Raw genomic sequence first — 23,463 nt, 5'->3', positions numbered from 1 at the left:
AGGTGGACAAGAATGCATGGACTCCATGTATAGGTCCTTAACCACTTCATGAAATTTTTGGGATATTTCTTTGATCCATAGTTCTAAAGTGATTTGCTCTGTCTTTGGGATTTGCTGTGTCCTTGACTCCAGCTTCTTTCCCGGAGCCCTGTACTGTTTCTGTCCAGTGCCTTTAAACCTTTATTCCTATGGGCTCCTTTGGTCCTTGGCTCCAGCTTTACTTCTGCACACTGGCTGTTGGAGCCTCCTTGGGTTCACAGTACCAAGAACCTGGCTGGAGGCAGACCCAGGCCACTCCTAAACCCAAACCCAGGTCCCAGAACTTACCACTTGGTCAGAAAAATACTTCTAGTTACACTTACATGGCATGTTTATTAAGCATTTTCACCTGTTTTGCCCTTAGTTGGTGATTTTTGCTTTTCTTTAAATCACAGAGAAGATAAAATTCCCACTTTGCCCTTTACATACATGTATTTTTATTTACCCATTCATTCTGTTTAAATCTAAGTATAAAGACAAACAATAAAAATATGGCAGTCACATAACCATAACTAAGTCATAAGCATACATTGTTCTTCTGCCAGTCATTAGGAATTGGATGGCTGAAGGTACTTTTAGTTTTTCTCTGCCATTTTGATAACTTTATTTATAAATTCCTAAGTGATAGCAGTCATTAAAAGCATAGAAATGTATTTGGAACAACATGGATGGAGCTAGAGGTTAATATGCTCAGTAAAATAAGTCAGGCAGAGAAAGACAGGTACCAAATGATTTCAGTCATTTGTGGAGTATAACAGCAAAGCAAAACTGAAGGAACAAAACAGTAGGAGACTTGCAGAACCCCAGAAGGGACTAGTGGTTACCAAAAGGAAAAAGTTTGGGAAGGGAGAAGGGGATTAAGGGGCATTATGATTAGCACACATAATGTAGGGGGGCCACGGGGAAGGCAGTATAGCACAGAGAAGACAAGTAGTGAGTCTATAGCATCTTACTATGATGATGGACAGTGACTGCAATGGGGTGTGTGGGGGGCTTGATAATATGGGTGAATGTAGTCACAATGTTTTTCATGTGAAACCTTTGTAAGAGTGTTTATCAATGATACCTTAATTAAAACAAAATGCAGAAATGTATATAAGAAATAAAACAAACCAAACAAATAGACCCATAAACACAGAGAACATGGGTAGTTGCCTTAGCCATGGGAGGTGAAGCTGGTGAAGGGGATACATGCGTGCAAAGATCCACTTATAAATTAGTCACAAGGATGAAAGTGTAACATAGAGAAAATACTCAATTCTATTGTAAGTTCTTTGTGTGGTGACAGATGGTAATTACACTTACTGTGGCTAGCATTCAGTAGTGTATATAATTGTTGAATCATTATGTGGTATACCTGAAACCAGTACAATATTGTGTATCAACTATATTACAGAAGAATACTTAAAAAAACGCTTAGGTCTTTATTTTAGATGGTTGCTTAATAATTTATAAAATAAATATGTCAAAATATCTTTTGCACCCAGAAGAACTTTGTAAGTTTTGCCCCCAAACTAAAAAGGTTGTTAGTAAGTCAATGAATACCTGTCACAGCAGGTATTGGGAGAATTGGATGATAATTTTTCATGGATAATATATAGGGGAAGCTTCCATTCAGTAGGACACTGGACTGCAAGACCATGATGTTTTCTTCTGCAGTTTCTAGAAGTGAAAATTGAGTTTATTACCTGTGTTAGTTGGGTAAATAACTTCACTTAAAGGTCCAGTTGCAAGATATTCAAAGGTAGTACAAATTTGTTTAAGGCTACTATTTTCCTGATGTGATCAGATATATGAAAAAAAAGAGAGAGAGGGACGAGAGGATGATCTGGAGCTGTGGGAAAATACACCATGGTAGTTGAAAAGACAGTTCTCCAGAGAGCAAGAGATATGGCAACCAGCATTTTTCCTTCTTGTTTTACTACAGGTGACCTAAAATAGGTAGTAGCATGAATTCTAATGGATTATCTGCACTGAAATTCTTTTGTATTTTTTGAATAGTGATAAGGGAGACCATTCAGCCTCTCTTTTATAGAAGGAAAATTTTGAGAGAGTATATGGGCTGTTGGGCCTGTGGGAGGCTGCTGAGTCACATACAATTCACAGATCTGGCTTCAGAAATCTTTAGACTTTCACATAACAATACAGGGTGGTCCATTTTGAAACTGCTTGTTGAAATCCACACTGGGATGTGCTCTAAATGGAGCACTAGGAACAGTGACAGGATAACTATTAATGAAAAAAAAATGAGACACCTTTAACAGTTCATTCGGAATGTCGATGTTTAATTCATGTTACTGGCTGGCTGCATCATGATTCCTTCATATTTCATAAAGATTATGAGTTACATGGGCACATCTTACAACAGGGCCCTTGAGCCGAAGACTGTCTGTCCTCTTCTCACTAGGGCTTGTGAAATGCTTCCTATCTCTTTCTAAATTGACTGAAGGGATCATTTCTGAATCTTTCCTTCTAATTGAAGAAGAAGAATTTCAAATGTAGGACATATAACATCAACACAAATAAGACTTTCTGTGAGATCGACTATTGTTTTTTAGTTTTTATTTCATATTTTCTGTGAAGAATATAAATTCAGGGAACCATTTTGTCATTTGTTTCTTGATAAAGGAAAATATACTGAAGACTTTGTGATTTTTTCCCCCTTTTTTCTTAGCAGTAGCAAATCAACTGATATTAAATATTTATGTTACCTAGAAAAATATTCTCAGTTTGGATTTAAAAAGGCCCTCTAAGTAGCTATACATACATGAATCATGTTTCATAGAATTTTTTAATGTACTGAGAATGATCCAGAAGGTTCATTTGGATTTAGCTATATAAATTGCTAGCTTTTTTCCTTGATGTTTTCCTTTTTAATTACCTAGATTTTGATCTGCTCTTCCACATTTAATGCATAAAAGTTCATAATTCAAAAAATATTATTTAAACATGACCAAGTATTACATAATTTGAAAAATTAATACATATAAAAATGTTTGAAGTTGTGACCAAGCAATTAAAAATGCTTTCTTTTCCTTATTACTTTGCATTTATATAAACCTTTCACCAATGATACATAGTCTTTGCAAGGAGTTACTTCATAGTGTTAAAATTGCAATTTTTCATCATTTGATAAAAATTCATTTTTAAACACAATTCTGTAGTTAATTTCACTGTGTTAATGGAGAAAAAAAAACAATTTTATTAAAAAGTAGTTTAGTTTTTGGTTTATACTGAGCAGGTCAGGAAATGGAGCTGACTGTAATTCCTATCCAGGAAACAATCTTCTGCTTGGAATGGTCAGTGTGTTCAGACCATCAGATGGGCACCGGGGCAAAGAATGTGCTCCTCAGGCAAAGGGGGTCAAAGAGCACCATGTGTCTATGGGGACAAAAAGGTTGAAAGCAATTAAATTGTAATACATATTTTTTGAGCTGGAAAGATACTTACCATTTCATAGTTGAAGGCTTCATTGTTATTTTTCCACAATCCTGTACTTAATACTAAAGGAATAAAAATCTTGGAGATGTGCTACCCTTACAGTGTTCCTGTTTGATGGTCTTAGAACAAGAGCTGTTGTTTTTCTAATTTGCAAGGTAATAAGTATGCATTGACAGCTTTTTGATTGTTAAATGAACTCTGTCCTGGAACAGCTGTCAGACAAATTACACTATGCACACTCTTTAAAAGGAGTGCCACACCAGTGGGGCTGGGCTCAGGCTTTGATCTTCTGACATTTATTCGGCATCTGAACCGGTGTTATGAAAAAAGTGAAGCACAGCTGAAATAGTCATATTTTCCATTCATATTTTAAGGATTTAATGTTTTCAGACTATTTTATATTTAGAAACACATCAGGGCTTACTGTACATCTAACCTGTTGCTTTATGTCAAATCTCTGCACATGTTGTGAATAATACAAGAGTCAGCTGGTGCAGTGTTATGTTAATAAAGGCAGTAAAATTTGTAGTTTTGTACATAAAACAAATAGTGCTTTTTCATTTGATAATCTTGATGAAAATTTAAAAATTTAATTTGAGGAAAAATTGTAGCATTTAAGTAGTTATGTGTATTTTTCTACAAAGAAGGAATCAAGAACATACCTGGGTTTTCTCAGTTATTTAAATCCTCATTGCCTAAAATGACTAACTTTACTCTTGCCACATAAAAATAAGACATATTTATCATTTTCTGTCTTGGTATCAGTGAAGCAGACTTAGTACCCTGGGCTATCACATTCCATAAATAGAAAAGTGAGTTACAGTGAGAGGAAAGGTGAGAATGACTACCTGGTGGCTTATTGACGAGAGCCAAGCATGTTTCAGATCACTGCGTCAGTTAACATTTATTAAGATAGTGTGCACTCTACTCTGTTGGCTTCTAAGGGCAAGCTGCTCATCTCTGCCACTTACTAACTTGGTGACCATGAGAAAGTAACTCAACTTGCCTCTGTTCCCTTATCTGTAAAGTAGGATTCATAATAGTTTCTGCCTCATTAAGTTTCTTTGAAAATTGAAGAGTTTGTTCACCTAACGTTTAGAACAGCTCCTGGCACATAGCTGCATAATAGATGTTATCTGTTATCTATTTAGCATCTATTGTGTGTTCAGCACTGTGTTAGATATTCTAAGAATATAGAACTGTTGCTCAGGGAGGAGAGGGCTCCCTGCTCTGAGCAAGTTCACTATGAATTCAGTGAGACCAAATAAAGACAAAAGAAATTTGGGGGTTGAAAGGGGCTCATACCACATTTATTCTCACAGCAGTCACCCAGCTGTGTGTAAGTGGCAAGGACAGTCTCCAGTCATGAGGCTCCGGTCTGGCTCCGGTCTGGCACCCATAGCCCGGGTGCTGCCTCCTGCTCCCCAGCCCGAGGCCCTGCTTGTGGCTCTGGCTCACCTCCGCTTGCTCGAGCTTAAGCACAGGGCTCTGTGGCTTTTCTCTCTCGCTTCCTCTCTTTGACCTCTAAGCTCTCCGCTTCTCTGCCTTTGACGCTCTCTCCGCTTCTCCTTCCTTCCCTGCTTCTAGCACCAGGAGGAACTCTGTGGGTGGGTCTCTGTGGTGACTGGCACATGCCCAACCAGTTATGTCCAGGTGCTTGTGTGTTTCCTCTCCACCTCTCCCCGGGCCAGTACTCCCGTGACTGATGGGTGGCGCTGTCCGTGGGTAAACATCCTTCCGCCCATAGGTATGCACGCAGGCTCTTTTATGTATACAGTGGGTGATATTAAAGCCAGGTAAGAATCCTGGTCATAAATTTCCATTTTCTCTATGAGAACCATAAGCTGTGGCCCATTACTGACCAAAATTAAGTACTGTTGGAAAGAAAGAATACAATAGAGGATACTGTATTGATGTGTGTGACATTTTGTAGGACAGGGTATATGTATCTTAGGAACTTAGAGAAAAGAAAAATTTCTGAGGGTTTGAAGACTGAGACTGCCCAGAGAAGAAGGACCGGAAGCACAGACTTGAAGGATGATTTTTGGGAGCTGAAGAGACTTAGGTAATTTCCCGATAGTGGGAAACATGATTTGATAATATGGCCAAACTAACATGTTTAGTGAAGCCATTAAACTGGTTGACTGTAGGTTCTGATCCATGTGGGGAAGTGGATTGGCCATTGCAGTCAGAATCCAAATATAATAAGCATTTGAGTATTTTGCAGTGTTACAGATATTGTGAATGCTCAGTTAATAATTCAGAGAAGAAAGGAAATGAAATTTTTATTATGACATTAATATTTACATGCTTGAATTAGGCTAAAATGAATTTTGTGAACAATCTGCAGTAGTTGAGGAAGATACAGATCAACAATGAAATATAGGTAATTCAATAAAATAAATGGAGGTTTTATAACCAACAATGAGAAATTCAGCTCATTTGGTTTGTAGAAATACCAGTAGCATATTGTGTGGCCATGTGGGACACATCCCCTGGCACCAGGCTAGAGGGACTGTGCTGGCGGTTTTAACTAACTGTGATGTGGAAGGGTAAAAACAAAGCTCTCAGGGCCTCATGGGAGCAAATCCCTCATATGAGAACCCAGCCCGCTGTAGCAAATCCTTGGAGCTGTATTAATATCAACCCTCAAGTATATTGCTCATTTGTTGTTATGGAAGCTGAAATCAAATTGCTGCAGATGAGCAAAAAATATTAATTAGATAAACAATGAAAGAAAATGTCCGGATACAACAAAAATCAATCCAAGATGGCAGAAAGAATAGATTCCCCTGAAGAATCTTTAATTTCTGAAAATTATGAGTTTGTATTGTATATTTGTAAAGTGATTAAACACAAACACACACACACACACACACATACACATGAACAACAAAAGGCCAACAGAAAATGGAGACAGAGGACCATGAACAGCTTAAGAATCAGATTTTAGTGATGAAACTGTTTTTTTTTTTTTTTTACTCTCACACATTTTTATCTTTCCAGTGTGATTAGTGTGACCACTCTGATTCCACTTTCTGCATTTCCTACCGGGCTGACTCTAGACAAACATGGAATACTGAAGTATTTCACAAGGCTAAACAGCTTTCTAAAAGCAGTCAGTCTTCGTAGAACCTATTATAACGGTTCTTAGCTGTCACTTTGGCTCCATTGTTCCAACCAGTAAAACAGCACATTCTTTCTCTAGTATTTAAAAAAATTAAATAGATAACTATGCAGACGTGACACTTTGTATTCCACCATTACACTTTACAACAGATTAAACAGGGTGTAATTTGTGCTGTTCTGATTTGATATTCTTAAATGCATTCAAAATGAAATGTATTACCATATTTCTTAAAAAAACAACAACCAGGTTCCTGAACTATACACTACTCTTCTGAAAGCTGCATTAAAGGCAAATTCAACCTCAAAAGGAACAATGAAAATTTCATGGCAAGTATTTTTCTTTCAAATTTAGTGAAAATTTGAATATTTTATGTATTTGTGTTTAGGATTTGGGCTGTTATGTACAGTAAAGTGAAGTAGAGGATATAAAAGATTATATCAATTATTCAATAAAATATTTACCTCAATATTTAGAGATTTCATAGTGAATTCTTCAAGTACCACTGAGTCTGCAGACATCATCAAACATTTAGAAACATATACTGCTAGTTGACTCTGTGGTGAGTTATTGTACGGGCAGAGAAGGTTATCAGATTTAATTTTTTTCCTATGACATTCATTATCAACTTAAAAGATTTGGGCTCATAAGGTATACACACCAGAGATCAAAAAATTCCTTTAATGTGTCAACTCACATTTTGAAAATCTGCTTCTTGTTGGAAAGTGGGGACTGTTTATAGGTGCTTGGGTTCAATAGTTCCTTTTTTTGTGATGTGGATTATGGGGAGAAGGTAGAATTTAATAAATCACTTAAAGATAATTATGCTTTTAAAAAACAGTACTCCAGTTATGTTTCATTTATGCATTTTTATATTTAATAAACTCTTGTACCTACTACATGCAAGGCATTGTAATAAAAATATTGAGGATTAAGTGATAAATGAGAATAAAAGTATATTCACTTAATCATGAAAGTACAGGATACAGGAAAATAAGCTCAAAGCACAATTAAAGTGCTTTTGGAGTTTAATGGATAGAAGGAAACTAAATTTGGGAGGTTGTGAAAGGTGATTATAGGGTATTTGTGGAATTTATTCCTTCACAATGTAAATGGAGGATTGATTTCAGGGAGAGTTATCAAGCAAAAGTAGAAGGTGGTATAGGACAGGAAACACATGGAAATGTGTTCTGATGTTGGTTTAAGTGAAAGGTCTTAGGAAATAAGCTGGAAGGCAGGGCCATTTAACATCACTTAACTTTATTTTTTCTCATCTGTGAAAAGTGAATAATATTTAGGAGGACTGAATGAGAGAATGCATGCATGTTAAGTACTTTGGAATGGAGTTTGGTATAAAAAATAAGGTGTCAATGCATTTACCTAACAGCCACATATTGGGAAAAATGCAGAGATAACTTGTTTCACAAAGGATTGGAGGAGGGACATGATGAAAAAATTGATCTCTTGGATCTGGGTGCCGAGGAGATGTTTGCCAGGAAGGAGAAGGAAGACAAGAGGATTAGTTGTATGAGGAGGGAAGATGTCAAATTCAGTTTTTAGGTACTTTGAAAAAGAGTGGTAGAATGTCTAGATAGAGTGATCTAGCAAAATGGTAGTTACGATAGAACTAGGGCTCATATGTAGGGATTGTGTAGGTAAGGATGGTAGTTGAAGTCATGAGATTTAAAAGGAGTACAAATAAGGAAAAAGAGGAAGGAAGGAAGGTTCAAGCACTGATGTGGAGAAACAACTGTATTTGATCTTAGGAGGATGAAAAGCAGTCAGACAATAATATAGAAGAGAGAGATGAGGATATAGGGTCACAGGAACTAAAGGAAAAGTAGGTTTCAAGGGCCGTGGCCAAGAGGGAGGTGGAGTAACAAAGGCTGGCAATAGTTTTGTTGTGTGCATACATTGACCACAGCTCCAATTTTTAGAGCTTTTCAACATTTTCCTCTATAGATACCATTCATTCAATGTCTGACTACCTGTAATGCTCAAGTCTTCCCTTAACATTGAAGTCTCTGTAAGCACTTGAGTCTTGAAGCCAGGGAGTTTCATTTCTAACAGATAGAGTAAATGTGATCCTGTTGGAAAAGCTTGAAAAATTGTGTGTTCTTATGGAAACAGTATATGTATTAGACAAGTTCTTCTGTGTCTGTATAATCAGATTTACTCTGGTCAGAGATTATAATATATATTTATTCCTAAGAGAGATTTTCAAATAAGGATTAAACTTTCTGAGAACAATCTGTTTTATTTTACAATGATTTTAGGAATTTGTTCTTTTAAAAAATTAGGTATTGTTTCAAGTGATTTAAAGCCGGGCAGATGTGCTCAGGCCACTTTCTTTGTTTAGTGTCCCAGCATATTCTCTTCTAAGATTGTTAGGCTAAAACCTGTCCAAAATGATGAGAATGTTTTGAAATTTGGCAATGCAATATTTTCACATTTTCCTAGAAATCCTGTCATAGGATTTTTGGTTCTATAGAAAAACAACTTTAAGCATTGTTTATGAAATCAGTACTGTAACATTTGAATGAATATTTTTGGTAGTCTCAGTTATTTAGAATGAGTAGTGTTCTTCCAGTTTTCAAGCTTTTGAGTTCCCTTTTCCTGTCCGTCTTTCCCACTTGCTGGGCTCTGTCCCATGTTCACTTGTATCCTTTTTCTATCGTCTTCCTTTCTCCAGCCTAGTATTGGTGAAGAAATTCATACAGCTATGAGTGCCAGCATATCGGTATCTCCTTAAATAACCTTCAGCCATTGCTCTTTTTAAACCTCCAATTTTCTTTCCAATTACTCTACCTCAGTACTGCTGCCCCTCTCTGAACATATGAGTCTGTCTCCTTAATTACAAAAGAAATAGAGACCCAATAAGTAGAACTGTCTCAAATTTTTTATCTACTTCTGGTTATTTCCATTTAACTAAAATATTTTGACTTCTTCCCTCCAATCTCCAGGGAAAGACTAGCCTCCCTTCTAGCCCTGGGTTAGGTTTCTCCTGTGTTCTGCTTATTTCTTCACTCATTCTGTACTCTCTCATGTTTGGGGGTGAGAAAGAAAAATCCTAATGAATCTAGTCTTTTGAAGGACCTTCTCATAAATTACATATTCTCTTGTGAATCTTCAGTATCTCCTCCATTTGCCTTTGTCCCTTTTTTTCCAATACCTTTGCAGATATAAATGAGAAAGGAATTAGATCAATGATCTCAAATAGATAAGTGATCTAGTATTTACAATGAGGTATTTAAATTTATTCATTTAAAATTACCTATGTGCATTGAAAGTGGAGGATCAAAACTGAATGTGGTTTTCCTGGAATGGTGTACTCTAGGAAAATCAATAAAACCACTGACGTTTCCATATTCAATGAGTTAACAAATCTTGTTTGCTCACAAACTCTATACCCTATGGAGAAATAGGCTTTATGCAAAAATCTGCCCTACAAATTTTACAATAATTTTGTTAATTTTGTATATGATAAATTATTACATAATGGATGAAATTTTTTCTAGTTCAATAACTTATTGGCAGATTTATTTGATTACTGTTAAAAATTAGCCTGGAATTGTAGGTTTATGTTGTTCAAGGCAGTTCTTTGTATTTTGAGGGAAGGATTGAGAGTGTTACACTAGAAAAATATAATGACTTAACCTAAAATATTGTTAGTACATATCATTACAATTATTTTCCTTATTTAGGAATTTGAGATTTTTTTTAAAGTAAATGACTAAAACAGTATAAAAGGCAGGATTTCATTGCATTTGCCAAACAACATTAAATATACCTGGCATCAAGTCTCATTCAAGTATTTAAGTTATTTAATTTGAATCTGTGTTTCCTTATCTGTGAAATGGGATTTTGCTATATATTTCCTAGCTTATAACAAGTGTCAGAGCATTTTTTTTTGAGAGTGGGTCAACAATGTAAATGATCAAAAAGAGATATAATAATGTGATGTTCAGTATCCAGAAAGCTTGTATATATTAGACATAAATAAACAATTAATAGAATGGCAACATTTTGTTTGTAAACATTTCATTGAACTTAAAGAAGCCTACTGAGTGAGTAGACTATTCATGATCAAGCAAATTGAGTGAATTGATAAGTAAGAATATAATACATATAAAATTATATAAATGACATACTTATGTATAATTTTTAAATTATATATAATATATATTTATAGTTAATAACAAAATTAATTGTATAAATATGATATGGTGGTAAATGAGGTATACATATGACAGCCTTTTGAAGAATAACTGCACAAGTTGGAACCATTTAGGCAAATACTGATGGCTTTAACTAGATAAAAATTAATATTGGATGTCTGTAATAAAAAAAATAAAACACCAACAGTGCAAAACCAAACCAGGAACATTGTTTGCTTAATTTATTACAAACAATAACTCCGAAGTCTCTGAAATGCTCATAAACCAAAATGAAAAGTGACAAATGCTCCAGGTGTTAAAAGGAGTGAAAAACAATAAACATTCCAAAAAGAAAAAAAAAACCACTCCAAAGTCAAAAAATACTTAAAAATATAATCAAAATTCAAATTAAAGCAAAAACACTTTACTTATATTATATTGGCAGAGTTGTTAAGAGGTGACAAAGCATGCCGAGGAAAGATCCTCCTCCTGTACCTATGGTGAGGGGATAATGCGGAGGGCAGTCTTTCAAATAACAAAACAAAGATAGCAAAATGTGCTACAGTCGTAAAATGGGATATTATCATCTGATTGTAAAAAAGATATGGATTTACATAATATGCTTTCAACCATAAGAGAGAATTTTAAAGTAGTAAAAAGAAATACATCAAAATGTTAATAGTAGTTATCCTTGTTTAATGGAATTATGAGAGATTTAAAAATACTTCTCATACTTCCTTGCATTTTTTCAAAGATTCTACATTTAGCATACTGTTAGTATTATATTCACAAGACTTATAAACTTATAAAAGTTAGTTTAGGATATCCTAATTGGTAACTAAATTTAATAGAATTCTCATAAAAATTAAGCAAACATTTACCTTCATATTGGACAAGACATCCGTGTCTTTTTCTCTTTTGGATTTGGGTGTATTTCAGCATCCTAAGAGGTTAGTTTTATAATTTGGAGGTGGGGTTGGAGAAGATGCACAGGAAGAGCTAGGAAGGAGAAGAAAGATTTAAATGCAATTTAATGAATTATCTTCATCATGGATAAAGAATGTCAGTCTCTGACCTTAATTTGCTAGAAATCTGATAGAACATTGTTTTCTGATATCTGCAGTATCAAGTCATGGGTGGATAAGATGCAAGAGGACCTTGTCACACTGGCAAAAACAGCAAGTGGAGTCAATCAGCTTGTTGATGTGAGTAAAATCCCAAGAAACTTGTTAATCTTGAATTTGAATGCAGTTCTATTTTACAGGGAAGTGTATTGCTATATTATAAATATGACATGATTTTTCATGTGAATCTGGTAGTGAAATTTTGAGAGTGATCTTTGATGCTGCTAGTTATTGTGAACAAGAACTGCCATCCCTAATGATTAATCAAGTGTTCTCACCACACTTACAGTTTACATATATACAGCCTTCCCTTAGATGAGCTCATGTGAAGTGTGGACTGCTCTACAGTTCAAATGTGATGCCATGTTTCCATTCTTCAGAGTATATTTTAGAATCTTTCACATAATGGTCACTTTAAGTCTTACGATGAATTGTTTTGAACATCCTCAGTGGGAAGGCATCTTCATTCTTTGAGGGTAGGTTTATTTTAAAAATTAATTGAAAAGTGTTTACAGTCATGTCTGGAGAGTAGAGTGAGTCATTGAGATGGGTAAAAATTTTTGTGCAAGGAAAGGCGACACTATAAAATAACAGTTCTTAAGGTTTTTGAGATGACCATTCCATGAATCTTGAAATTTGTAGCAATGTATAAATATTTATATAGCATCTTAAATATATTTTTTTCATTGGATAAGAGCATTTACATATATGGATTCCATAGTGTTTATTGAAAATTAAATATCATTTTCTAGAGTCTTACTATGTCCATTTCAAGGTAAGTAATACAACAATTTGAAAGTACTTTAATGTTGTATTGTTACTGATGCATGCAGCCTTTTGTAGTCCAGAAATGAGGGGTTTATGAGGTGAAATGCTATATAAAAGCAGAACTTTAATGTTGTATTGTTAGTGATGCATGCAGCCTTTTATAGTCCAAAAATGAGGGGTTTATGAGGTGAAACGGTATATAAAAGCAGTTTCATGTATGGTATGTGAATATTTACCATGTGAATATTTATATATGAATATTTCTCTGGGAGAAACTAGAATGCATGGATACCTTATATATTAATGGAACTTCATAAAGAAACCTTATTAAGCAAATACTTCCAAATATTCCAGAATCTGTTTGTAAAATAGTTGTAGTTTTTAAACCAATAGTGTGTTGAATAAACATAAATATCTATGACATGAGATAAGGACCAAATTTGGAAATGCAAAGTGTTCATTGTGAGTAACAATGACCAGATTTAATTAGCACTGACTGAGCGCATCACAAGTCCTGATTCTGTGTGGGCTCCTGAGGACTGACGGAGACAGAGTTCCTCTCCTCAGAGTACTAACTCTACTAATCAGAAGTCTCCATTACCGAGGGTGCAGGATGCCTGACAGCTGCTGTGAGCTGGTGCCTGGGATTGGCAGTGGCGCACTGTGGGACAATGTAGTAGAAGATGAAATGTGTGTAGGATGATAGTGAGCCGCTAAAAGCGATGGGGTTTGTGTAAAGAGGGAAAAGAAATGAGAACCGACAGATTTTGGTTAAAAGTTGTATGGCTCTCTTTAATGACAGACTGAGATTAAAAATAAATTGTGCTTGGGAGCTTCCCTTCACTTCTCTAGTGCGTCTCCAGCCTCAAAAACCACTTTCTTGGCTGCCTTCACTTTTACTTTTGGTGTTACTATTTGAACGCTGTCTCACCAAATCTACTTTTTGCAGTGTATCATTAAGGATAAAAGTTTACCTGATTTCCGTTATGCTTGATGAAATAAAGATCACTAAGAAGAGTAAATATTGATGACTGAATAAATGACCTCATCTCATTTAGGACAACACAGTAGAGTGGACAGGATGAAAGAAAATTCCCACAATATTATTGTTTATAGGACAAATACCTAAATACAGTGACAGACAAAAAATGCAAATAAAAGAATTATATATTGTGTAACTAGGGAGGAAGAGAGAGCAGAATTTATAATTGGAAAAGGAATTTAAGTATTAGGGCATAAGGTAAGTGTTTATTTCCATGGACGAGTGATTCCATATTCCTTTCCTTTTGCCAGAGCAGGTACATGATGAGGGCTGAAGGGATGCATTTCTTTTTGGCCATGGGAGCTTTTATAAGGTGATGACTAGTTGAAGGATACCAGCATTGAGAGTGAACTTAGTTCTGAGATTGGGGTATTGGATGCATGGTGAGGATCAAAAGTTGAATAAACAGAGGAATTTAGCAGGTTTCTGGGTTGAAATTCAAAATCGTGGAAGTAACTCTTCCCAAATTATTTAATGGAATTGTTTTTACTGGCATCGTAAGGTACAACTAGCTCTTCACCTGAAGGCTCAGAAGCAGCTGCAATGAGGCAGCAAAGCTAAAATAAAACATCTTTGCAATTTCATGAAATTTGCTTTATGATGTCATAATATATTAGCTCAGGGAAGGTTGCTACATATTACTGAATAAATTCAATACTTTACAAGTGAGCACTTTTGCCCAGGTTACCCGCCTAACTTCTGTTCAAAATGAAGAGTGAAGAGGCCTACATACTACTACCCAGTAGTACCTGATGCATTTGAGTTCCAAGTTCTCTTTTACTGAGTTACTCCATAGTCTCATCATGTATACTGGGGAATCATATATGTCCAGCAGTCATATATGCTTATCCACAAGGTAAATGAAATGATCTAGAGAAAAAAGTACAATCAGAGAAAAGAGATAATGGATTATAATTTTTTAGTATATTTCATATATTGGAACCTTTTAAATACAACTGAAGGACATTTTTTCCCATTAGTTCAAGCACTGTACTAAGCTCTTTATGTGCATTATCTTAATACACACTTTCTAAGTGAACATCATCTTTCTTATGCATGAAGTAATTGTTTGCAAGGTTAAATTTCTGTGGTAGGCCAGCAGAACTGAGAATCTTCTCTGCTTCAGAATGTATGTTGATATTTTGCCTTTTTGTATTGACACTTGTATTTTCAGAAGGTAAGTAGATCCCCAATTAGGTACAAAGTGAATATATCTATTTATACTACTGATCTTTTTATAAAAGATATAAGTTACAGGATGCCAAAGCTCTCTCACCAGGCATCCATTTATAAACCTTTACATTTGAATTTCTTTATGAAAGAAAAATGTAGAAGGGAATTCTAACTTGTAAATTTACATGCTGAATTTAAAACCTTTCCATCTTTGTATGCCCAGAAATGGTATTGTGTGTATTTATTCAGAAAATTGCTAAGAATGGTCCACAAAGAAAGTTTTCCCTCATTTTTTTTTTCATGGTCTTCTGGCTGAAGAAAATAACCACTGATATAGTGTCGGTGGTGTGGCTCTGCAATCCTCAGCATGGAGCTGCCATTCCTGGGTCCAGTACAAAAATTCCAGTTACCATTATTTCCCAGCCACCATGTAAAGGGGTAGAGAGTAGGAGAGCAGACAGCCAGTCACTTGAAGGGTAAGATGTGCTCACATTCTAGTGGTCAGCACATGTTCTCATGGCCACATCTAACTAGAAAGGAGTCAGAGAAATGGGGTCTTCAGTTGAGTACTCATAAGCCTATTCTGTCACAGTGGAAGAGGGTAGAACAGTGTAGAACAACTAGCAGTCCTCCACTGATAGGTATTATTTGAATACTGTCCTTTTGCTATCTTTATCTCATAATGTATTAAAAATGTATTGACACAAATGGAAGCTGCATTTGTATATTTAACCATTATCAAAAGAAAATCATAGATCAAGAAAAAATAGAAAAGATCCCCAGATTTTGGAACATATATACATTTTTAAACAATTTGAATTATAGACTATTTTGAAGACATTTTATTTTATTTTTTAATTTTTTTTAATTTTTTTTATTTTTTATTTATTTATTTTTTTAGATAATTATTTTTTATTGAAGGGTAGTTGACACACAGTATTACATTACATTAGTTTCAGGTGTACAACACAGTGATTCAACATTTACATACATGATAATTCTAGGTTCCAGCTATCACCCTACCAGGCTGTTACAATATCTTGACTATATTCCTTATGCTATACATTACATCCCGGTTACTTATTTATTTTACAATTGGAAGTGTGTACTTTTTTTTGGTTGTTGTTGTTAGGGCATCTCTCATATTTATTGATCAAATGGTTGTTAACAACAATAAAATTCTGTATAGGGGAGTCAATGCTCAGTGCACAATCATTAATCCACCCCAAGCCTAATTTTCGTCAGTCTCCAATCTTCTGAAGCATAACGAACAAGTTCTTACATGGAGAACAAATTCTTACATAGTGAATAAGTTACATGGTGAACAGTACAAGGGCAGTCATCACAGAAACTTTTGGTTTTGCTCATGCATTATGAACTATAAATAGTCAGTTCAAATATGAATACACATTTGATTTTTATAATTGATTTATATGTGGATACCACATTTCTCTCTTTATTATTTTTAATAAAATGCTGAAGTGGTAGGTAGATACAACATAAAGGTAGAAAACATAGTTTAGTGTTGTAAGAGAGCAAATGTAGATGATCAGGTGTGTGCCTGTAGACTATGTGTTAATCCAAGCTAGACAAGGGCAATAAAACATCCACATATGCAGAAGATTTCTCTCAGAACAGGGAGGGTGAGGTTCTAAGCCTCACCTCTGTTGATCCCCAATTTCTCACCTGATGACCCCCCTGCGACTGTGCCTGTCTTAGGTTGTTCCTCCCTTGAGGAATCTTACCCGTCTCTGGCTAACCAGTCATCTTCCGGGGCCATACAGGGAAATGTTAAGTTGGTAAGTGAGAGAGAAGCCTTATTGTTTGAAATGGTTAGCTTTTTATTTCTTTGCATATTTATGCCCTGTGGCTTCTATGCCCAGCATTTGTCTTGAGGTATCTTTACCACTTGGAGGAGTTATGATACTCGGTAAATTTGATATGAGGCACGAATTCTATTTAAGAATTCGTTGTAATTAGGAAGGAAGAAGAAAAGCTATAGAAGTAGCAGGCGGGAGAAAACATGGGAAGATCGATTATTTCTTTGACATATCTTCTTGTAGAGTAACTTCAGCATGTATAGATTTTAAGCTACTACTTAAATTGCGCACACACATTAACATAATAGGAGTAGAGTTATATAACCAAAGCATACCTGTAATTACCAGCCATCTCCAGTGAAACCAAGAAAACCAGTTAGGCACCCTAGGCATTTGTGAAAACTTATCAATGATATGATGGTTATTATCTAACTGAATTTGAATAGTTTGAGAAAAATCAGACAAATTAAAACAACCCATTCCTGGGCACTGTTCACATCCCATATGTTCTTTTAACAGTAAATAGTCTGTAGTTGTAAGATTTTGGAGCGCTACAATTTGCACTTCTCCTAATTCTTGGTTGAGTTCCAACAGTATAGATCCAGTCAAATTTGTTGTTTTACTGTATGCACAGGCCAGCTTAGATATCTCCTTCATTTCCATGGCAAGTCCAGGAGCTGGTGGGATGAGTGCATCTACAGCTGTAGCAGTGCGTGGATCTTTGTTGGGGTTTTTTGATGATCATCTTCTGGCATGAGTCTTCCCGAGAGTGCTGATGTTGGAAGTTCTCTTTCATATCGTATCTTAGTTCATTTTCGGGGTAGCCAAATTAGGCTTTGATCCTCTGTATAAACACAAACAGACCCTTTGCCTACACTTTTATATGTCCTTTATATCATTGTGTAGAACTCATTAGAGGTCACCACATAGGAACTGCATTTTTTTTTTTTAATCATTAATCTACACTTACATGACGAATACTTTGTTTACTAGGCTCTCCCCTATACCAGGTCCCCCCTATATACTCCTTTACAGTCACTGTCCATCAGCGTAGCAACCTGTTGTAGAATCACTACTTGTCTTCTCTGTGTTGTACAGCCCTCCCCTTTCTCCCACCCCGCTATGGATGCTAATCTTAATACCCCCCTACTTCTCCCCCCCTTATCCCTCCCTACCCACCCATCCTCCCCAGTCCCTTTCCCTTTGGTACCTGTTAGTCCATTCTTGAGTTCTGTGATTCTGCTGCTGTTTTGTTCCTTCAGTTTTTCCTTTGTTCTTATATTCCACAGATGAGTGAAATCATTTGGTATTTCTCTTTCTCTGCTTGGCTTGTTTCACTGAGCAGAATACCCTCCAGCTCCATCCATGTTGCTGCAAATGGTTGGATTTGCCCTTTTCTTAGAAGACATTTTATTTTTATTGGATAAATTTGACATTGTGTCAGTTTAATATGTACATTGCATTACTTTGATACATGTATATATTGTAATCTAACATTATTGTCTGTATTCAGTGAACTGTACATTAAATCTCTGTGGTTATTTTAGTACTTGTTGCAAGTTAGTACTGTTAAACATCAACCTTATCTCTTATGCTTAACCCCTGGTAACCACTGTTTTACTCTCTTCTTTCTCTTTTTTTAGATTCCACGTGTAAGTGATACCCTGTAGTACTTACATGTCTCTCTTTCTGGCTTATCTCACTTAGCACAGTGTGCTGAGGGTCATTCTGTGCTGTCTTAATTGGCAGGATATCCTCCTTTCTTGTGGCTAAGTAATATTCCACTGTGTATATATACCAGATCTTACTGTATCCATTCATTGGTTCCTTGGCATTTGGGTTGTTCCCATTTCTTGCCTGTTGTGAATTGTGCCGCAGAAAACATTGGGATGCAGCTCTTACTGAATACCTGTTTCATTTCTTTTGGTTATATTCCCAAAGGTGGAATTGCTGGATATATGGTAGCTCTGTTTTCAACTTTTTGAGGAACCTTCATATTGTTTTCCAGAGTGGCCTCACCAGTTTACATTTGCACCAACAGTGTGTGTTTCCTTTTCACCACATCCTTGCCATCCCCTTCTTGATGATAGCCATTCTGACAAGTGGAAGGTGATATCTTGTGGTTTTTATTTGTATTTACTGATGACTAATGTCATTGAGCATCTTCTCATGTGCTTCTTGGCCATTTTGAAGTCTCATTTGGAAAAAATGTCTGTTCTGCCTCATTTTTAATTCTTTTTTTGTTACCAAGTTGTGTTCTTCTTTTTTTATTTTGGTATCACTAATATACAATTACATGAATAACATTATGGTTGATAGACTCCCCCCATTATTAAGTCCCCACCACATACCCCATTATAGTCACTGTCCATCAGAATAGTAAGATGCTATAGAATCACTACTTGTCTTCTCTGTGTTATACTGCCTTCCCTGTGCCCCCAACCCCACATTATGTGTACTAATCGTAATGCCCCCGTTTCCCCCTTATCCTTCCCTTTCCACCCACCCTCCCCAGTCCCTTTCCCTTTGGTAACTGTTTTAGTCCATTCTTGAGTTCTGTGAGTCTGCTGCTGTTTTGTTCCTTCAGTTTTTGCTTTGTTCTTATACTCCACAGATGAGTGAAATCATTTGATACCAGACTTTCTCTGCTTGGCTTATTACCCTGAGGGATGTTGCGATATACTTCCTAGCTTATGACAAGTGTCAGAGCATTTTTTTTTGAGCGTGGGTCAACAATGTAAATGTTCAAAAAAGAGATATAATAATGATGTTCAATATCCAGAAAGCTTGTATATATTAGAAATAAATAAACAGTAGAATGGCAACATTTTGTAAACATTTCATTGAACTTAAAGAAGCCTACTGAGTGAGTAGACTTCATGATCAAGCAAATAAAGTAAATTGATAAGTAAGAATATAATACATATAAAATTATATAAATGACATACTTATATATAATTTATAAATTATATATAATATATATTTATAGTTAATAACAAAAAATTAATTGTATAAATATGGTATGGTCATAAGTGGGGTATACATATGAAAGCCTTTTGAAGAATAACTGCACAAGTTGGAACCATTAACGCAAATATTGGTGGCTTTAACTTGATAAAAATTAATATTGGATATCTGTATTAAAAAAAAATAAAACACCAACAGTGCAAAACCAACAGGAAAATTGTTTGCTTAATTTATTCCAATCAATAATTGCGAAGTCTCTGAAATGCTCACAAACCAAAATGAAGAGAGACAAATGCTCTATGTGTTAAAAGGAGTGAAAAACATTAATAAACATTCCAAAAAGAAAAAAGAAAAACACTCCAAAGTCAAAAAATACTTAAAAATATAATCAAAATTCAAATTAAAGCAAAAACACTTTACTTGTATTGTATTGGCAGAGTTCTTAAGAGGTGACAAAGCATGCAGAAGAAAGATCCTCCTCCTGTACCTACAGTGAGGGGATAATGCGGAGGGCAGTCTTTCAAATAAAAACAAAAATAGCAAAGTGTGCTACAGCCATAAAGTGTCTTTTCATCTACTAATTCTAACTTCATGCAATGTATGCTTAAAATATGTTGAGCCATAGAAACAGCTATTAAAGAATAAAGCTTTTGATTTGTATTTATTATCATGGAAATTTGTGCATGCTGCACTGTTAGCTTTGAAATGATCAAAAATATTTTCAGAATGATCTTTTTATAAGAAATAAGGGCATGCAAACATTCGTTCGTGCATTTGTACATACATACAATAGCAATTTACATGTTCGTTTGGGCCTGTATAACAGACTGTTAACTAACAATAATAATCTCTGAGTGGTGACATGGATGCTTTTAATGTTTAGTGAATCATAGCTTGTATATTATAGTAAATAATACCAGCTTAAGTAAATGAGTAGGTGAGGAAAAAGAATACAAGATACAAATAAATACAAAATATAGTCAATTAATTAATTTTTTTTACCTTTGTATATAATAGAGGTTGTATTTTAAGCACCAGAGAACAAGGAGCTTAGAGACATTTTAGGATGAAATACTGGGAAAGCCTACAGGAGGCAATTCTGTAAGACTCTTCTTATAAACATGAAGCTGGTGGAAATGTAAAATATGACTCCCCCTCGGATGTTTCCTGAGACCCGGTTCGGTTTCAGAGGTCTTGGCGCTCCTGGCCGCTAGGTGGCACCTGGAGGAGCGCAGGCATGGTGGTGACGCATGCGCAGTGCCCATAGCTTTAGTCATTGGATCTACACTCGCGCCTATCTGTTCTCACATACGCTACTGTAATCCCGCCATATTCCTCTTTCTCTGGGAGCGGCTGAGCTGATCAGGCGGCCCGAGATGTCTGAGCTGCCGGCAAACAGCACTGTCCCGCACACTGACGCAGTGGATGGGGACCACGATGCCCCGCAGGTGGAGGTAGGCCTTGGGCCGCCAGAGCCGGCCCGGGCGCAGCCTGAGGAGCCCGGGGAAGGTCTGATGGCGGCGGCCAGGGAAGCTCCAGTGGCAGCGGCTGGGGCAGTTGTGATGCCGGAGGTCGCCCGACTGGTGGCGGAGCCAGCGGAGGAAGAGGGTCAAGAGGGCTGGCCCGGGAACGGCCCCGGCCTGGCTGCGTTGCCTCACGGCCTTTATCGCGTGTTGAGCGTTTGGGAAATTATTCACCTGTATCCGCAGCTCTACCTGATGGTTGTGGAAATGCAGGAGCCTGAACTCCGCGGGAGATTTGTGGAAGCCGATTTTGATGCCGAGCATCCGTGGAATCCTCCGAGGATTGATTTTGATGTTCTAACAGGTATAACTCTGACCGCATCTGCAGTGATCGACCCTCTGGTAGAAGAACTTGGTTGTGATAAGTTAATCAGCAGAGAATAGTTTGGTGATGAAACAGCTTCCAGAAGAACGTCTGTGCTCAAGACAGCCTTATGCCAATCCTGGAACTTGGTTTTAAAAAGGCAGTTGTATGCACATAAGGCAGTGCACAGTTGAGAAAAACAAAGGAAGCTTCTCGTGAAAAACATCAGGAAAGAAAAAAACAAGCCAAAACTGTTGGGACTCCTGTATTGTTCTTTGGGTTGGTGACTGCTGGGGTTTCTTCTCCTTGTGATTGGAAGTGTCTTTCAAAATTGCTTCACTAAAAAGTGAAGAATGGTTCTATAACATTGAGACTTGATAAAGAAATGTTGCCAGTAATAAAACTCATGATGACGGAAGTGTCAAGTAGCAAGAGTAGGAATAAGGAGTCAGAGCTGCGTTATCAGACTGGAGGACATGAGCGAACCTGAAATTGTCAGAAAATGTGTTCTCTTCATGTCAGATTCAACAGAAATTTTTAGTGTATAGATTTTGTTTTCTAAGGCAGTTGCAATGACAAACCATGTAAGTGCTGTATATATTACAAAATAAATAATGTTTGAGAACATCTGAAATTGCTGATTCTTTTTTCTTTCATTTAATTTCTAATTTAAACTTTTCTGGTAAATCTATTCACAAGTCCCGCCCCCCCAAAATAAAATATGCGGTGAAAAGTCTTCCATCTGTGTCCCTCCACCCAGGAATACTGTAGCCCCCATGTGTGACCACAGCCTCTCCTGTCCTTCAGTTTTCCATAGGTACACACAAGCAAATACAAACCTGGGTTTATTTCTTCACGAAAGTTGACAAACTCACTGATTTATATTTTAGTTTCTGAGTAAGAACATGGCTTGAAGATGCTTCCAAACCACCACATTTCCTCTTTCTATTTTTTTTTTTGGTGTCATTAATCTACAATTAAATGAGGAACATTATGTTTACTAGACTCCCCCATTATCAAGTCTCCACCACATACCCCATTACAGTCACTGTCCATCAGCGTAAGATGCCACAGAATCACTACTTGTCTTTTCTGTGTTGCACAGCCCTTCCCGTGCCCCCTCCTCTACATTATGTCTGCTAATAATAATGCCCCCTTTTTTTTCCGCTTATCCCTCCCTTCCCACTCCCTTTTCCTTTGATAATTGTTAGTCCATTCTTGGGTTCTGTGAGTCTGCTTCTGTTTTGTTCCTTCAGTTTTTTTCTTTATTCTTAAGCTCCAAAGATGAGTGAAATCATTTGATATTTGTCTTTTTCTGCCTGGCTTATTTCAGTGAGCATAATACCCTCTAGCTCCATCCATGTTGTTGCAAATGGTAGGGTTTGTTTTCTTCTTATGGCTGAATACTATTCCATTGTGTATTTGTACCATATCTTCTTTATCCATTCATCTACTGATGGACACTTAGGTGCTTCCATTTCTTGGCTATTGTAAATAGTGCTGCGATAAACATAGGGGTGCTAGGGGTGGAATTCCTGGGTCAAATGGTATTTCTATTTTTAGTTTTTTTTGTGAACCTCTATACTGATTTCCACAATGGGTGAACTAATTTGAAACCATCATTTATTTTTCTATAAATGCATGTCTGAATCTGCAAAAAATTGTATAAAAAGAAAACAGAACTTGGCATATGTGTTGGAAATCCTCAGTTGTTGCCCTTTACTGACCCTGTGCTGGAGAAAGCAAACCACGACAATGTGAGCAAATTACAATCATCTGCAAGTTTTGTTGTGTCCTTTTTGCTCTGTTTTCTCCAAGCCTCCCCCTTTCCCTTTAAGAATCTAAGTGTTCTATAGCCCCCTCTATTTTACAAAAGGCAGGGATTGATGGTTATCATTTACACTTGAAGTTATTTAGTAACTATTTTATCTCGAATCAGAACATATTTGGTATTAGGAGGCAGTTGTGAAGATTATAT

General features: G+C 36.3%; 2 protein-coding genes across 13 annotated transcripts in view; both read left to right on the top strand.

Annotated features, from left to right (window-relative positions):
- CACNA2D1 (calcium voltage-gated channel auxiliary subunit alpha2delta 1) overlaps nt 1-23,463 on the top strand; it is a 533,653-nt gene that overhangs the window by 76,652 nt on the left and 433,538 nt on the right. For all 12 annotated transcript variants that reach the window (XM_036931689.2, XM_036931687.2, XM_036931679.2 and 9 more), the window contains exon 2: nt 11,888-11,969. In XM_036931689.2, the coding sequence (XP_036787584.2) occupies nt 11,888-11,969 (82 nt within the window). The remainder of the gene's footprint in view (nt 1-11,887; nt 11,970-23,463) is intronic.
- Nucleotides 20,015-22,701, top strand: LOC130684275 (EP300-interacting inhibitor of differentiation 2-like). The gene has a single exon (XM_057504458.1). It carries the CDS (start codon nt 21,035-21,037, stop codon nt 21,563-21,565), a length of 531 nt encoding a protein of 176 aa, XP_057360441.1. The 5' UTR covers nt 20,015-21,034; the 3' UTR covers nt 21,566-22,701.

The sequence above is a fragment of the Manis pentadactyla genome, chromosome 7, assembly GCF_030020395.1.
Source record: "Manis pentadactyla isolate mManPen7 chromosome 7, mManPen7.hap1, whole genome shotgun sequence".
Classification (NCBI taxonomy): Eukaryota; Metazoa; Chordata; class Mammalia; order Pholidota; family Manidae; genus Manis; species Manis pentadactyla.
Note: the sequence above shows the minus strand (reverse complement) of the source record. Positions and strands in the feature narration are given on the sequence as shown.

Excerpts from the sequence above, each read along its gene's own strand:
- LOC130684275 (XM_057504458.1), top strand. The coding sequence starts at position 21,035 with ATGTCTGAGCTGCCGGCAAACAGCACTGTCCCGCACACTGACGCAGTG.